Here is a 17,013-nt window from a genome sequence, read left to right as displayed (position 1 = left end):
TAGGGAAGTTTAACCTTCCTGATTAAGTTCATCGGGTTGTAAAGACTACCTCAGTCTCGAAGGGTTAGTCTTCGGCTTTCTTTCCAGAAGTGGTGAACAATATTGATAAATAGCTCAGGAGTAAGCAGCCTATCTTCTGTGCAGCATAGTAAGATGCAACATACTGTTCTGCAAGTAGACCCTGCTGGGGAGAACACAGAAGGGTAATGATCAGTCTGCTCAGAGGTAACGTTTGCAGGAATATTACTTTGCTAACACTAAGATACTCAGAGCAGAGTATAGTGAATAATGATTTGCAGGCACTTTTGCACAACATCTATGATTTTGTTTTTCTTTTCAAGCCTGGAAAAGAGGATATTCTTTCCATTTTGTAGACGAAGAAACAGGCTCAGAGAAGTTAATGAATTTTTTGGGGGGTGGTACTGGGGATCGAACTCAGGTCCTTGCACTTGCAAGGCAGGCGGCAGAACTACTGAGCTAAATCCCCGGCCAAATTAATGATTTTTCGTGAGAACTTTGGAGTCGGACAATGTAATAACTATAGAAAATAACAAAGCACATTATTAGGGGGGAATTACTAAGTAAGGAAACTGACACATAACTGCCACTTTAGTTCTTATTTCAAACTTGTTAAGAGGTGAATATCCACTTCCATTTATAAACCTATGAAGGAGAATATAATGAATGAGAATTTAATAGAAAATATGATAATGCTATTGGTAAACTAAGAAGATTAAATTTTACCTCAAATTATGAGGTAAAACCTGCTACATTGTCTTCCTTGCCCTGGAGGTCAAGGTTAGTAGCCTTCCTAAAGTCAAGCTGTTACATAATCACACACACACAATACACATGATGAATTACTGCGGAGGGAACCTTGAACACCTGAACTGACATCATACTGAGTGAAACATTACACGTAGTGAGGAAATAAATGATTCATCTTTTGGCAGTGAATTTGGTGCCATAGAGAAATAATTTTCTAAAGGACAACTTGGTAGCATGAAAGGAGGATTCAAGAAGTTTCCGAAAACAGCCATAAACCTTTAAAGATAGAATAGTGAATACGACAGCAATATTTAGAGGTAGGATTATAGTTTTCCTTTTTAATTAAAAAAATTGACGGGTACCAGGGATCAAACTCAGGACCTTGCACTTGTGAGGCAGCCGCGGTGTCACTGAGCTAAATCCTAGCCCTAAAAAGCTTCGTAGTACATATTTGCAGTGCGTAATGATTAAAGTGATAGTTGGCGGTTGGTGCCTGTACTTAGTACCTCTTAGTTCTTCTCACATCCCCTTCTGTTCCCCTCTCCCTCTTCCTGTCTTTTCTTTCCCTTCCCGTTTGTGAAAGGTCTATCTCTGTGTTCCCTAGTATCTATCTTTTTTTTTAACCTTTTAAGTTATTTATACTTTGAATTTCTCACATGAGAAACCATGGAATATTTAAACTTGTGTGTCTGATTTATTTCACTTAGCATTAAGGTTCAAGCATACTATTGAATGTGCCATGAGGTAGATGGCAGAATTAGGTACCAAACCCAAATGCATTACTTGAGATTTTTCAGAATGCTTCCCACTCCTAGTTTAATGGATTCTCCTTTCTCCTTTCACCATGTTCCTCCTCCGTGTTTACTGAACTGGCCCTGGCTTTTAGGGTCCTTCTCTAGGATAACCTTCCTAAATTGGGAGTATGTTGCATTTTCCATCCCGACAACACCCACTGGTGAGCCTACTTTCTCACATGTTTTGCAAAACCTGTCCTGCTTCACTGTCGAAAATGCTGTACATGAGAAACTTGCGGAGTTTTCTGAGTTATGACACTTTTAGTTCCCACGTTGTAGGTTTTGTTTAAGCGGTCATTTGTTTCTGATTAGTGAAAGATAGAACCAAAAGAAGGCAGGAGTGAGACCTGGAAGAGAAGACAGAAGGCTTGAATTCACCACAGTGGTAGTTTTTAAGGCAAGAATTTACCCAGAAAGGACCATTGTGAGCTCTTTCGTGAGACAGGAGGGTTTCCAGAAACTAGCAGTAGCCTATCAAGATGAAGGAAAGGCTTTAATTCTAAATTCAATTTTTGGATCACTTTAGCTTTTAGGTTAGATGGGCAATGTCCGTTACTGCTTAGTGGGTCAAATGAAGCTCAAGATGCCATGACGAATAATAAGGCCTGATTATCATGGTGCCTGGCCACAGCATAAGACTCTTTGAAGAAAGTAAAAAGACCATGTGTTTTCTATGGGGAACGAAATGATTAAGTGGGGAAAATTGATAGCAGAGAATACGATACGAAATTAGATTTCCTGGAATGTCAACATTGAACTGCACTAACATTTTGGGATTTTAATTCTGCTTCTGGCATTAAGATCTGTAAGTAAATGGGAAAAATAGCCAGAATTTAAGAGGCGATAGCTGTGTTCTCACCACAGCCTTTGGTTGCCCCTGGCTCGCTGGCTCCTGTTCTCTTGCGTCTCCCTGAAGTATTTAGAAGCCAAATGGGGATGCCCACTTTTCCCATAGCTGACTCGAAAAGGGGCGCATTGTCCTAAAAGAATTTGTATACTATTTGTTGTCAGAACAACTTAAATTCCTGTTCACATTAAACTAATGAATTTGTTTTACTGGGGGCAGAATTTGAAACCTGCCAGACTTTGGCTTTTCCCTTCAGACTTTACTATTTGTGTGTGTGTGTGTGTGTGTGTGTGAGAGAGACAGAAATTTCACAGGTGGCATCTGATATCTCGAGAACCCTGGAATAGACCCAGGGTACAGATTTGACTTTTTCACCTTGTGTGGGGCTAAAATGTGAATTATTTTGAGAATTAGATGCTGACCGTAATAAGAGACAAGAGGCTAAAGATACATTGACTTCATAAAATATTTTTGATTATGTAATGCTCTAAATCATAATTAATATGAGATGACATTGCACATATTAAACAACCATAATTGCCTATAAATATACAGGTGCCACACAAGTTTCAGAGACATTGGCATGTAAATAGATTAAATATCGATACAGTGTACCTCTAAAATTATGTGATAGGAAGAAGTCAGGTAAAAGGTTTTAGTTCATGGCTGGCTCCAGGGCAGAAACATCATGGTAGGAGGATATTTTGTAGGGCAAAGCTGCTTACTTCATGGCAGTAGGGAAGCTGAGCACAGGGGAAGAGCAACAGCAAGAGATGCATCCTCCAAAGACGTGGCTTTGGTGCCCACCTTCCAGCCGCCCCTCCCCAGCAGCTCGCTCAGTTCTCGACCGTGGTGGGTACATCTCTTCGTGCCTCCTTTCATCACTCCAGCAATCGCTAAATCCAGCCAAGTTGACTAGTGAGATTAACTAGCACAACAACTATGCATAAGATGCTCTCGGAATAATCGAAGTGATGACAGGATTACTTACATTATTGAATTACTTACACTTTTCGGGGGTAAATATATGGAAATTTCTCTGGAATTTTTTTTCATAAGACTTACTTGACTTGAAATCACTGGACAAAAACGTAGTTAGCATTTCCATAGTGTCACTTCTCTTCGAGTCAAAATAGGTAATCGTCCTTCCGTCATTTGGGTAGCAGTTTATAGCCAGCACCGTTTAGGTGCCAGGTACTAGGCTCGCTTCAGGCGCTGGGCTCAGCCATCTCTGCTGGCCAAAGAAAGTAACCCAGAGCAGAGTCAGCCCAGAGCCACTTCGCTGTGGTCGGGGCCCCGTATGTAGAAATCCAGCAAGCCCCTGCGCGATTGTTTCATAACAGTGCAATTTATCCTGAAATAAAAGTATCAGTCATTTTAAGTTAAAAAATATAGGTATAACCTTGGACATATCTTGCAAATGTATGCATATCCAGAGAGTGCCGTTAGTACTTTACCCCACTGTTTCAATTTTACAGGCTACCGTGTAATTTACGGTTCCTCGCTGACGTCATATTCAAAAGGAACAGATAAGTTTAAATTGCCCCTAAGTGCTGTGATAATTTTTACTTTTATACAATTCCATGTTATTCCCTTGGCTCTCTGAATGCTAGAATTGTCCGCTTTGTTCATCTTTGAACCTCCGACTCCTTAAAAGGAGCTTCCCGCTTAGCAGTGCTAAATTACGGAATGAATTACCCTTCTTGGGAACTACCTTGAACTCCCTAAGAAAGCCTTTTTCAAGATTCAGTTCAAGCCCTTTGTCTTCTGGAAAGCCCTCCCTTGGGTAGATAAATTACTGCTTAGCATAGAACAACAATATGAGTGCTTTTCAGAAACTTTTGCCTTAAATGTGTTTTCACTGTATTCCTGCCACTCCTTAGTTTGTGTACCTCTCACTCCTATTTTAAACTCTTCTTCTCCAAATGAATGTGCTCTTTAGAATGTACATCTGTGTATTCATTTAACTCAGGTAGAATAGATGATTGATTAACCAGCATTAGTATAATTCACTTATTCATTAAACATTCACTTAGCTCCTCTCTAATTCCTTTCATCCTTCTGGGACCAGCCAGCAAACAGTGTTGAGTAGACAAGGATTTCTGTTTGCATGGGGCTTGCTACTTACTAAGAAGAGATAAGCAAACAAATAGTGAATAAATGAGGACTGCAAGATTATTCATATGTAAAGAAAATAGGTGTGTGAAAGGGAGTGACTGCGGCCTACAATAATCATGTGTAGCAGCTGGTGGCCTCCGTAGGCGTTAAGAGTTGATGGAGACTTGAATGACAGGGAGCAACCTGTGGTGGAAAGAGTATTCAGCATGGTATTGAGTGAGGATAAACTTAAAACATGGAAACATGGAAGGTAGAAATGGTTTAAGGATCTTGATTAGGAAGACTTAATGTTCAAAACATTGGGGTTTGAGATGCTGCTGACAGGTGATACAGCCAAGTAAAGAAGTGGAAACTGTTATGGGTAAAAGTTAACCATTTCAAGATGTCCATTGGGAAAGTGAAGATGTAACAGCTTAAAGAAGAGTAGAGGTTGCAGAAGGAAGTTGGATTTTTTTTTGTTTGTTTTGTTTTGTTTTGTTTTTTCATTTTAAAAGAGAATTACTAGAATACTGCTTGTGTGGTAATGGGAACAACCAACATAAAGGAGTAAAGGAAGAAATTGATGAGGCCTCAAGGAGAGAGTTAAAAATTCAAAAGCAGATTCCCTGAGAGTTAACAGGAGCAGCTTCCACAGCAGCAGCGACACAGTTAGTGTGTGACAGGCATAGAGAGTGACTATAAATATGAAACTGCTGCCCAATATGTAAATATTCCTGTGTTAAAATGTTGAGAAAGTAAAGTAGATCTGGTGGGGTTATATGACCTTTTGATTTGGCTAAATGCTTGACCTGCGAAAAGAGTACTTTGGTAAGGCCCTGCCTCATATATTATGATTATAACCATAGCAATGTACATATGTAAAACAGCTCAGCAGTTATACATGTAAGACACGATGAGCTTATTGACGATTTCAGTTTTTCCTGTGTTCCTACATGTTATGGAAAGTTTTTGGTGTAATTTCAAGACAAGTATATGGGAAATATTAAATGCTTATTAAATTGAATGTTATTTATTTCCGCTTGATCTTTAGATTAAGTCCTAAGGAATGCTGAATAGAGCAAGCAAAGACAGAATCAGATCCATATAGTCATTCTAACTGTCTGAACCTTTGTACTTTTCTCCAAAGGATTACATTGTCTCTTGTATATCCCAAGATTCCTTTCCTTAAGATCTCTGTCCTATAGTGACTTAAGTGTGAAAATTTTAAAATTAAAATGAATCTAGAAACTTAATAAGATGTGCCATTAAAAATGTGCCCGGTGGCTAACTGTGTGTGTGTGTGTGTGTGTGTTCTTTTGTCACAGGCCTATTTATATTTATCTTCCACTGTGCAATGAAGGAGAATGTTCAGAAGCAGTGGAGGAGGCACCTCTGCTGTGGCAGATTTCGCTTAGCAGACAATTCAGGTAAAGGGGCCTATTGCTTATTGGCTTTTACATACAGAATCGGAAAGAGTTGTCCTTTAGCCTTCTGTTGTCAGAGCAACCCCGTTCCAACAGTAACGAGTTGTCCGAGTGGAGCATGTGAAGATGCTTAGGTGGAATCAGAATATTAGGGCTGCAAAAGAGCTGAGAACTTTGGACCTGACCTTCCTGCTCTACAGAGCAGCATGAGTTCCAGATAGGTTAAATGAGTTAGGTGAGTTAAAAGGCCTGGTGTCTTATTTGACACCTCTGATATCCAGAGGTTCTACTACATCAGATCCACCCTTCCATATTTTTGAGATTCTCGATTACATTTTTAGGTGAAGATGTATATTTGCTATGGAAGTGGGGTTTTAAATAGTATATACATAGGATGAAAGTACAAAATGTCTCTCTTTCTCCAGTTTACTATTGTTTACATCTCAGAATCTTCTCTGAGCCACTGCCAGCATATCAGAAAATCCTATGGCTCAGAAAGATTAAATAATGTAGCGATAGTTTTTCAAGGCAGCATATATTCCTTATAAAGGAGACTTAGAGTGTGATGTCATTTCTTTCAGACTGGAGCAAGACAGCTACCAATATCATCAAGAAGAGTTCTGATAATCTAGGGAAATCTTTGTCTTCAAGTTCCATTGGTTCCAACTCAACCTATCTTACATCCAAATCTAAATCCAGCTGTACCACCTATTTCAAAAGGAATAGCAACACTGGTGAGTCCTTCTGGCCATCATAAAGCTGTCCCTGATGTAGTTCTCATCTGGTGCATTTTCATTACAAAAATAGGCTTCTTATGAAGACTGATGGATTCCAGTGCCTGATACAGCGCTTATTTTAGATTTGTGAGAATGAAGTCTGCAGATCAAATCCGGCAAGTTTGTGAATGCAGTCTTTTAAAATTTTTATAGCCCACTGATATCTACATAACCAAGTCATTAATTCTAAATATTATTGTAACTTCATCTTTTGATTTAAAACTTAGTTTTCTTTGAAAATTATGTTAATTGTGGTGTAAAAATCACCACAGAAATTGAACTGTAAAATATTTCCGCATAGTAAGAAAGTTACTGACAGTCTGGCATGGGATTGGAACAAACACTATCTAGTGTGAATATTTTAAGAATTAACACCTTAATTATTGGAGATGTTTTTATCAATTTGACTGCAGCTTACTGATTAAATATGAAAGAATAGAGAGCCCAGTGTTGGGAAAGTCGTTGACGATGTGGAGAAACACTGTTCCTTTGCTCAGACCCTGTTCTTTCTTCATATTTACAATGACCACATATTCTGACACTGAGCATGCATGCAAACAAACTTAATGACTAGAAGGCAATACAGGATATTTTGTAGTATTTGGTAGCCATATAAATATGTAATGTTTCAGGGCTGGAGATTTAGCTCAGCGGTTTGGTGGCCTGCCTTGCAAGTGCAAGGACCTGAGTTCAATCCCCGGTACCAAAAAAAAAAAAAAAAGTAATGTTTTAATAATTTCAAAGAGCATCACTAGAATTGTGACTTTAAAATACGAATTAAGCCCTTGACACACAGCTGTTGACATTTAGCACACACTATTTCCTAATTCAGGTTACTTCTGAAAGAGGAATGGAATTCACTTTTTAATTTTTACTTTGGTTAGCTGTTAAACATAGTTAGAGGTAAATGGCACAGAAAAGATAACACTGGGCTTTTTGTACATAGGAAGTAACTGTGATCTTTCTGCATTGTTCATATTGTAAACATATTGAATTTCAGTGACTCTTGTGTACATATAAACTCTTACACATGTCCCTACTTGTATCACCTTCTGTGCCTTGCCCCTGGCATGGTCTCTGCCTGGCACTTAGGATAGTACTATGGGAAAGAGTTTGAGTGTTGAGAAGATTTGTTATTTCAAGAATTAAAAAGAGATCCAAAAACTTGGAGCAACTTTGGATAGCAGTTCTTAAAGTTTCTTGGAGTCAAAGATATTTTAGAGAGGAATCAGATAAGAGAGATTGATTCTCTTCCCAATTGAGTTGTGTATGTGAATTTGTCCAAACTTGGACCCTTGAGAATATTGTACCTGTGTAAGAAAATTGGTGATACTTGTATAATCTAAGTAGATGATTCTACCTACTTAGTAGTTCCCAGGAACAAAATCTTGCACTTGCAGTGAATGTTTTTTTTTTTTTTCCTACTTAACCAAATTTAAATACTCATTTTGTCTCTTCAATTAGTGCATTAGCTGTCACTAGCAAATGTATGGTCATTGGACCAATTAAATTTTTTTCATGCTAGCATGGCCAAGAATAGCTACCCTGAAGAAATGCCTCCTTCAAAAGAAGAGAGAGGGGGCTGGGGATTTAGTTCAGTGGTTTCAGTGCCTGCCTCACAAGCCCAAGGGCTGGTGTTCAATTCCCAGTACTAAAATAAATAAATAAATAAATAAATAAGAAGAGAGAGAATAAAAATTTAGATCACTTGGAACATGGGATATTTTAAAAGTATTAAGGAAAGAAAGATCTGTACAATCCTGGGGAAACCTGATAAAGTTAAAAGAGGAAATGCAAAAACTGCGTTACCAAAGGCAAATTTTAGTGTTTCAAAATGTTATGTTTTTTTTGTTATACTTTAAAAGAATGCATTAATATTTTTTCTCTTGTCCTAAGCAAAGAACCATTATGGCTAAGTGCGCTCTTTTCTGCTAGCGTGAGCTTTGTGACATCATTGATATAATAAATTAGGCTCTCCAGCCAGTTCTGAATGGGACAACTACGTAGTAGGGATTGCTTGGAGTATGCAAAAAAGCACTGCTATCCTCCTAGATATCTAGTTGGTTCACTTCTTCAAATTGATGTAGACATTCGTATGTTTATGGTGTAGATAATGTCTCCTAAGAGTATTTCTTCAACAAAAGTGGATCGTTCAGGTAATTTTTTATTACTTTTTTGAATGCATGAATTTTTTCAAGGTAATAAGGGAATATTTGCATGGATTAAGCTAAAGTTCTTGCTGCACCAGCAAAATGGCTTGTGCTTTATGATACTTTTCAGCAAGCACAGTGCCATTCCTGCACCGAGTTGAAATTTCTGAAGGCTCGAATGACAATGTGCTGTGCCTGCTTTTCTCTGCATGGGGTGTGCAAGCGCTCCTTCTAGGAAATGTACCATGCTCCAGAGTGAGTGGGTCACACACCACATAAAATAATGAAAACAAAGCAGTGTTTGAGAGGAGAATGTTTATAGAAAGCTATGAATTGTTTTTCCTATTCACCGCTCTTATGCATTGCTAGATAAGTAAGTCATGGTACATTCATAGAAGTCATGAAAGAGAAATTGTCAATGCCAAGCTGCTTTGTGAGGATTTTTATTTGCTTGAAATTTCAGCCTATATCAAGTAATAGAAATAGCAGTTCATTTCTCTAGCCCCTGGTTTTCACATGTCCAGATATGATCAAAATCTTCATCTTTAGGGCCGGGGATTTAGCTCAGTGGTTCTGCCACCTGCCTCACAAGCGCAAGGACCCGAGTTCGATCCCCTATACCCCCCCCAAAAAAAAAACCAAAAAAATCTTCATCTTTCATACTGCAATATTTAACCAGAAGACTGGAAATAGTTCTCTTTCAGAATTTCACTTTATTAAAACTATAAAGACTCACCCAGTTGGGTCATGTCTTTGGAGTGAAGCTGGTCAGTCCGTAAAAGTCCGTGCCCCTGGAAGTCTTCCAGGAAGCAGAGGGAATATATCTTTGACATTTCACAGAGGGCGTGTAGTTTTCTAAAAACTTGAAGCACAAATTATTTATTATTGAGATAAAAATCAATAGAAACTCATCAACAGAAAACCAATGGCTAGCGAGTTTGTGAACCTGAAGAAAGCACAGAACCAATCAGCTTGCTGAGAGCAGATGCCACTCTGCCGGGCGTCTCTCACCAGCACTGGGCATGCTTCTGTCGTTCGACTTCACCTCCCTCTGCCCATCATTCCACGAATCAGCTTTTCTCCCTTCTGCCTTCCTTTAGCGCTGCACGAGAGAACCATTTCCCATTTTAGTCCTCCTCTTCTTTCAAGATCTGCCCACTGCAGCAATTTGCACAGTTTCCAAGGACAACAGATGTAGTAATGATGACTTTGACCAATTTTTGATAGATTCTCTATGTTCTGTTATATACTAAATCCAATTTACTTAAAATTTAACAGGCTTGAAGTGAATACTTCAGTTGTGGAACTAGGATTCCTGAAAGCAGTGTTTCAGGATGGAGATCTTTTACCTCTCCAAGCACATAGAGATGATATGACTGTTAAAAATTGAATACTTGACCATATTTCCTCCTTCATGGCTATAGAAATCTCTATTATTTGGTTAATTTGAGGGTACATTTTTCTCCAAAATATATTAGCAGTGAGAGGGTAGATATTTATTGGCTATTCATAGGAGACATAAATATAACCACATGTATTTATAAAGAATAGAGCTTATATGAGTTTTGAGCACTGTTTGAGCTAATTTTCAAAAGATCTTTGGTCTTGGGAAATACTATTTAAATGTGTGATGCTGAAAAATTCAGGGTGAAAATGTATTAAGTGGACCTTTATTCCTATGAGTTGCTCTGATATTACTCTCAGCAGTAATATTTTGAAACTGGAGCAAAGTTACTAAATTTTTCTTTGAAAATTCGCTTAGAAAAATTTTCTCTCTGATAAAATTTTTACTTCTACAATTAACAATTCATAAAAGATGCTCCTTTTACAATATTTCATTAATTTTGCCAGCTAAAAACCATGGTAAGATATGTTCAGTCTGGCTTTTATGTTTATCTTGATTCGCTTTTATTCACAAAAATCCCTTAAATTGTATAAAAAATTTTATTGTGAAAAGATATCAAAAAGTAGAATAGTATGATGAGTGTCCTTGAACCCCAAAACTCATGGTCCCATGTTTCGCTCTGTACGTTATTTGGAAAATATATCTTAGACATCCTTCCTTTCAGAAACATTTCAGCACATTTTAGTTTTTTTAGCCAAATCTCTTGTTTGTTTTGAGCCATTTGGCACATATATTTTGAATTGATTTTTTAAAAAATTATTGTATTCATTGTCCATCTACGAGAATGTTTTCCCACAACAAAGCACAGCAAATTATTAGAAGGCAAATTGCCATTCAGTAAATATGATGGATGCACTTTGATGATGCAGAACTTGAAATTTTAATGCTGCCTGTTACTCTAAGAACCAGGACTTCATTTCCTTCGTGTATGTCGCGAATGTGCACACTGGAGAGCAGTGTGTAGGGACCTGTGGGCAATGTCACCTGATCATCTTGCAGCCTCACGTTTTGTATCATTTCTTGCAGACAGCGCGTCCATGGAAAAGTCCTTGTCAAAACTGACTCACACTGATGGAGAACAAACATCAATCATCCCCGTGCACCAGGTTATTGATAAGGTCAAGGGTTATTGCAATACTCATTCAGATAACTTCTATAAAAATATTATCATGTCAGACACCTTCAGCCACAGCACCAAGTTTTAATGTTTTCAGTCTAAGAAAAAGAAAATCAGTCACGGAAATGTGAAGATCTGCAAGCAGAGAAAACTATGAGGAACATACGTAAATGTGCTATTTCCTAGGTAACTGCATACAGATGAGGAATATATTTTGTTAAGGAGGCTTTCATGAAATTCAGAATTTCTCTTTTCAGTATGTTTATTAGATGAAGGCTCCCTCGTCACCAAAACTTCAGTACTGAGAGCAATGTGACTCAGTAGCCAGAGAGGATATGATTTTGAAAAATATGTCATTGAACTGAGCTAATCAGAACTGAGGAGCAGACATTAATTTAGAGGTCAAAGGAAGAGCAAAACCAAGAACAAACTCTTGTTCATAGACCTCATAGGCAGGCCCAGAAGTGACCGTTTGCTGTTATCTTTCCCAACAATAAGAACCATGGTGATATTTGTAAATATCTTAGCTGCTCACAAGGTCCACCCCAGTGCTACCTTCTAAGAACACAGCAACAATTCTTCTTCCTTTTTTTAGTGAAGTTTCAACCACAGATAACAAAAAGACCATTTGATCCAAAAATCTGAAAGTTTTTCTTCTTATTGTATCAAATATTTAACCCTCAGGACCACAGCATACTTAAGAAAGAAAGCTTTCCCAAAATACTGACCTAGTAATATGAAGCTATGTAAATGTCTAATACTTTATTTATTCTGTTTAAGACACAGGCTCAAGCAACATCAATATTTATAACTTAATCCCATACATTCGAATCTGCTTTAGTGTTGACATCCCATTAATGTGGACGCTGTGAATCTGTCACAACTCTAGTTTTCCTTCTTTACTGTATACTGAACCCATAGGCTTATGGAAAGAAGGAGAATTTCCATTAAGTATATTGTGTACAACAGTCTTTCTGTTTTGGGAGACCCAGTGTTTTGGGACTCTGTGGTCCTATCCTTGCCTTAATGACTTCGTGGCATTTCCAGTCACACAAATGTAGTTCTCTTATTTCCCCGGATAAGAGTCTTGTTCTAAGGAGTACAAAGTGATACGTGTGGTATCTCAGTTCATCAAAATAATGTATAAATGTGTTTTTCCACAACCGTTAGTCTGAAAACAAGTTGTACAGAGTCTTCCAATTATAGTGTGTAAGAGCCTGAAGAGGTCTGCTAGACACAGTATAGTATTTATAGACCAGGCTACTGTAAACAAGTTATGCATAATATTAGGCAGCTTATCTAACTCTCAGACTATCCTGGGCAGTGTGTACTTACTTATGAAGGTGTGGGAAAGCGCATTTTAATTGTTCTTAAATGATAGCGCCCTCTCTAGTTCCTTAGAAATGGGACCCAGTGTTTGCTTTGCCCTGGGTTCCCTGAAAAGAGTCAAGTTTACAGAAGCAGCGGCATAAGCAGTGAGGAAAGTAAGGAAGCTAAGCAGAGCCAGTCAGCTTGAAGGCAGAGGCCAGAACTGAGCCCTGGTGAGCTTGTTGCCTGGGCGGAATGCATTCGGCTCTCAGTCTGAGGTGTAGAACAGCTTGGTGGCCCCGCGGCCACTCAGAGGGCCTCTGGTCTTTTGCTGATCTCCAATATTGAAAGCAGCCGGGTTTGAAAGCACGGTGAGATGGAGATGGTGTGGTGGCCGCCTGTGAGTCCTGCTCCATTCTGCAGCAGGGAGACGAGCCTTGCTCGTCCTTCCTTTCCCAGGGGACCGGATCTTTGGGAGAAAAGGATAGTAAATCTTGCGGTCACTACGATTCACTACAGCAGAGCCAAATCCTTTTCTGTAGGCAATATGTTAACAGGCTGCTTATTGTGCCAAAGGTTGCAGATAGATGAGAATTAATCTTAGTCACTGAATATTCCTATACTTCTCCCAACCTTAGATATTCATGATAGATTTTAATAATCTTTCTACTGTGAGATTTCTTCACAAAGTGCATATTTAGTTGATAGGTATCAAGATAAAGCTTCCAAATGATTTTACTTTTGATTTCTATTCACATGATGCATCCAGATCTGGGAAAATATTTTTTTAATCGATAGCAGTGTCGGCTGCACATTAGATTTTCAAAAACCAGGTGAGAAAAAGTGAAAAAGCTGAATAGAAACATTTAGAGATGGACTTAAAAGACTTAGCCACATTCCACCCTTGGTTCTAAGTATGCAGTTCTCACCTTTAGTCAACTCTTGAGAGGAGGTGGGCAGGAATTCACCCTGGGAGCCGAATTCAGCTTATAGCCACCTTCTGGTGTAGTTGACTGGTTTTATTTTCCTCCCTCCATTTTAACTGCATTGTGTTATTAGATAAGCTTTCACCTCGAATCCTGAGATCATTCCCATTTTTGTTCTTACTTTGTAAAGAGGATATTCTTTGTTGTTGGCATAGTCTCTTGTACATATTTATTTATTTGTGTTTGTGAATGTCAACTTGTTTCATCTTAGTTTTATATTGCCTTGCTTTATCGTTTTAATTAACTTTCTATTAGGCAGACTGTATATATTTTTCTTAAAAAATTGTGAAATAGTTTTCTGTAGCAATATCTTGGTGGGTGAAAATGACTGTGAGAGCGAATTAGAATTAGCAGTAAGAAGCTACTATAGCTGATTTGCCATTTTACTAAAATGGAAAATGTTTTTTCAAATAAATACTTATATTGTTCAAGTTCCAAATTATCTAGTTCCTTTATGAGTGAATGTTTCTATTTCTGACTCTTAAATAGGAAAAGATTATTTGACAACTGGAAAATAACCTGCCACCGATTAAGCTAGTGGCATTGCCAAAACCTTGGAAATGACTGCATGACAAAGGTCCAGTTCACTAGGATTAATGCATCTTGAAGTTCTTAGAATTTCTTAGGATAACTGTTGAAAGCCAAATGCTCTGGCCGACGGAAAGTAATGCAGGTTTGTGGGGGGGGTCTTCAGTATCCCCCAAAAGAAGAGGGTCAGTAACATTGTGTAGAACTTAGGACTTAGGATATTTCCCTCACATTTATAGTGGCTGTTTCCATTGTGGGAGGCTTAGAAAGTGACACATTTTAGCCACCTTCACTTGTATGGTCAGAAGAGAACCTCCCTCTGTACTTCCTTTTACTTTGGTGACTTAGGATAACTCCTTTCTGGAAGAAGCCAGGCCCCAATCTGGCTGCCTGCCCTACTCAGCAAAGGATATGCCCGGTGCTAAGCTGTGAGGCTCCCTGGCAGCTTACTATGAAATAAGGTCTTCTGAGCCAAAGTTCACAACGCTGGGCCAAGCCATGGTAAGAAAACAGACAAGCAGCTGCCAGAGGCTCATGTACTGCTCCGTGTGAGCAGGTTATTTCGGAGAGCTCAGGGACAGCAGTGGGGAGCAGGTGAGCAACACTTACTTGCTTTGCAGGTTGACCCATATTCTAGTCTTTGAACTCTGAAGGAGTTAGACTTTACAAATAGTGTGTAGAAGTGCATCTGTATTTTCAGGTGAATAACATTCCATGTCTTGCATATAAAAAAAAAGCATTACTATCTGTCTCTGTCTGTTCTGTCACCCTACCAATGTCCCTTCATTTCTTACTCCTTTTATTTTTCTTTCTCCTTTTTTTTATCCTACCCACTCTCATTCAGGCAAGAATAATTAATGCCACAGTTTTCTTTTTCTGCTTCCTAGAGAAATATGAAATTTTCAGATGTTTGTATTTATAGTCTACACATGGTCCAAAAACTGGGGGAAATGGCATATTTTGTTACCACAGGCAGCTCCAACCTAAACTGAGTAATTTGAACCTGATAGAATAAGAAAGCCATAAAATCCATCAACATACTTGAGTGCTAGGTGCTTGTTTGCTGTCTTGTGTAACTTTTGCCACATTCTATGAGAAAATATTGGTGTTTGCCTTTCCTTGGAACAATGGTAAGCAGCCTGTCTGTGGCCACAGAGAGAGTTAAGAGGAAGATTCAAAGCTGAGCCATTTAGCAGGGCATGGTGGCGCACGCCTGTAATCCCAGCACTCAGGAGGCTGAGGCAGGAGGATCGCTGTGAGTTCAAGACCAGCCTGGGCTATATAGTGAGTTCCAGGTCAGTCTGAACTACATAGTGAGACCCTGTCTCAAAACAAACAAACAAACAAAGAAAGCTGAGCCATCTGACTCTGCATTCATTTTTCTGGGTCATCACACCCACCTGCCTCCTTCAAAGAACCTGCAGCCTCTGAAGGAAAGTGGGCCAAGGGCTGACAAAAGCCCTGGAGTAGTTCAGCTTGAGCATTGAGTTGGTCTTTGGAGTTGTCATAGATTCTGATTGGCCCCTCTTGGGGTAAAGTGAGCTATTTCAGGCACAAAGGCTGAAAAGTCCGAGAGAGTGAATGGAAAACACCTGAGGTTGGCTTGCTGGCAGGGTGTCGAAGTGGAACTGAAGAGCGACGATGAGGCTAAGGCCTTCGGGGAGAGATGTAACTGACTGGAGAAGTGGGCTTGGTCAGCAGCACGGGAGAGACATGGAGGCTTCAGGGTGAGGCAGGAACCCAGTCCTGCCTGGGCTTTCGGAAGGTGACTGTGGATGGATGATGAGGTGGAAAAGAGCCAGACTCAAAGAGAACAGCAAGGAGCCCTTCACAGCAGTCCACAAGACAAGGCCAACGGTGGACAAGTGTCCGAGGACCACGGGTGTCAGGGAAGTGACAAGGATCGTGCTACGGACTTTAAAGTCGTGTGGTAGGAAGTGGCTCATCACAGTGTGAACAGCAGCGGATGCTGTGGGATTGTCACGAACAGCAGCTGCTTATGTCAAGATGTGAAAGGGAGCAGAGTGACAGGTGGTTGATGACCGGAGTGCACGCGTGCAGAGAGGTAACTGAGCAAGTTCTTCTTCTGTCTGAGAATATCTGAAAACTAAAGTGGAAGGCAGCAGAAACGAGCTGTGGTTTCTGTAGCAGGGTCCTGAAGAGAAGGGTGGGGTAAGTACAGGAAGCTAGTTGGCCTCGCAGTGTGGCAAGAGCCTCCCCTTGTTCTGAGGTGAAAAAAAACGGGCTATGAGATAAGACAGAGAGGTATTGGGAGACAGATACCAGGAGCAGCTCACTGAGTTTCCTCAGTTTTGCAAGTAAAATAAGGTGTGTTTCAACTACCAGGTGTTACAGGGAGGCTGTGTCAGGGTGGAGACCTCAGCACATAAGGTTTCAAACACAACCAAGAATGCAAATCCTTGTTAACTTAGAATAATTCAACTAACAGTGTTTGCCCTTAGAGTAGCTTTGACAAGTACAGATCCCAAATCATTCCATCAAAGTACTTTAAAATTTGCTATAATTCTGAAAAACTAGTTTACTTCAAGTCTCTAACTCAACATTTAGAGTTCTAAACTCAAACCTTATTAAACAGAGATGCATTTTAAACATTTGTAAATAAATGGACAATGAATAATTTCATAAATATTCTGAAATGTTTTGCATCTTTTAAATTACAAAATTTATCTGGCTTGGCTTCTTCTCAGGCCTGTTTAATTTAAATGATTTTTGTAACTTTGGGTCTCAATTTGAATAAAATATTTGATATTTCAATAACTACATTTTAATATTGATATTTGTAGTATCTGCTT

At 39.2% G+C, this 17,013-nt stretch overlaps 1 protein-coding gene across 7 annotated transcripts in view; it reads left to right on the top strand.

Annotated features, from left to right (window-relative positions):
- Adgrg6 (adhesion G protein-coupled receptor G6) overlaps positions 1-11,797 on the top strand; it is a 134,642-nt gene extending 122,845 nt beyond the window's left edge. For 4 of the 7 annotated variants that reach the window (XM_033763258.1, XM_010626606.3, XM_033763257.1 and 1 more), the window contains 3 exons: positions 5,832-5,933; positions 6,512-6,664; positions 11,288-11,797. In XM_033763258.1, the coding sequence (XP_033619149.1) occupies positions 5,832-5,933; positions 6,512-6,664; positions 11,288-11,466 (434 nt within the window). In that variant the 3' untranslated portion in view covers positions 11,467-11,797. Of the gene's footprint in view, positions 1-5,831; positions 5,934-6,511; positions 6,665-8,816; positions 8,863-11,287 lie in introns of all 7 variants that reach the window. The other 3 variants (XM_033763261.1, XM_033763260.1, XM_033763259.1) reach the window with 1 other exon arrangement.
- Positions 11,798-17,013: the final 5,216 nt, after the last annotated feature.

This window comes from Fukomys damarensis, unplaced genomic scaffold (genome assembly GCF_012274545.1).
Source record: "Fukomys damarensis isolate Sample0158 unplaced genomic scaffold, DMR_v1.0_HiC HiC_scaffold_14, whole genome shotgun sequence".
Taxonomy (NCBI): domain Eukaryota; kingdom Metazoa; phylum Chordata; class Mammalia; order Rodentia; family Bathyergidae; genus Fukomys; species Fukomys damarensis.
Note: the sequence above shows the minus strand (reverse complement) of the source record. Positions and strands in the feature narration are given on the sequence as shown.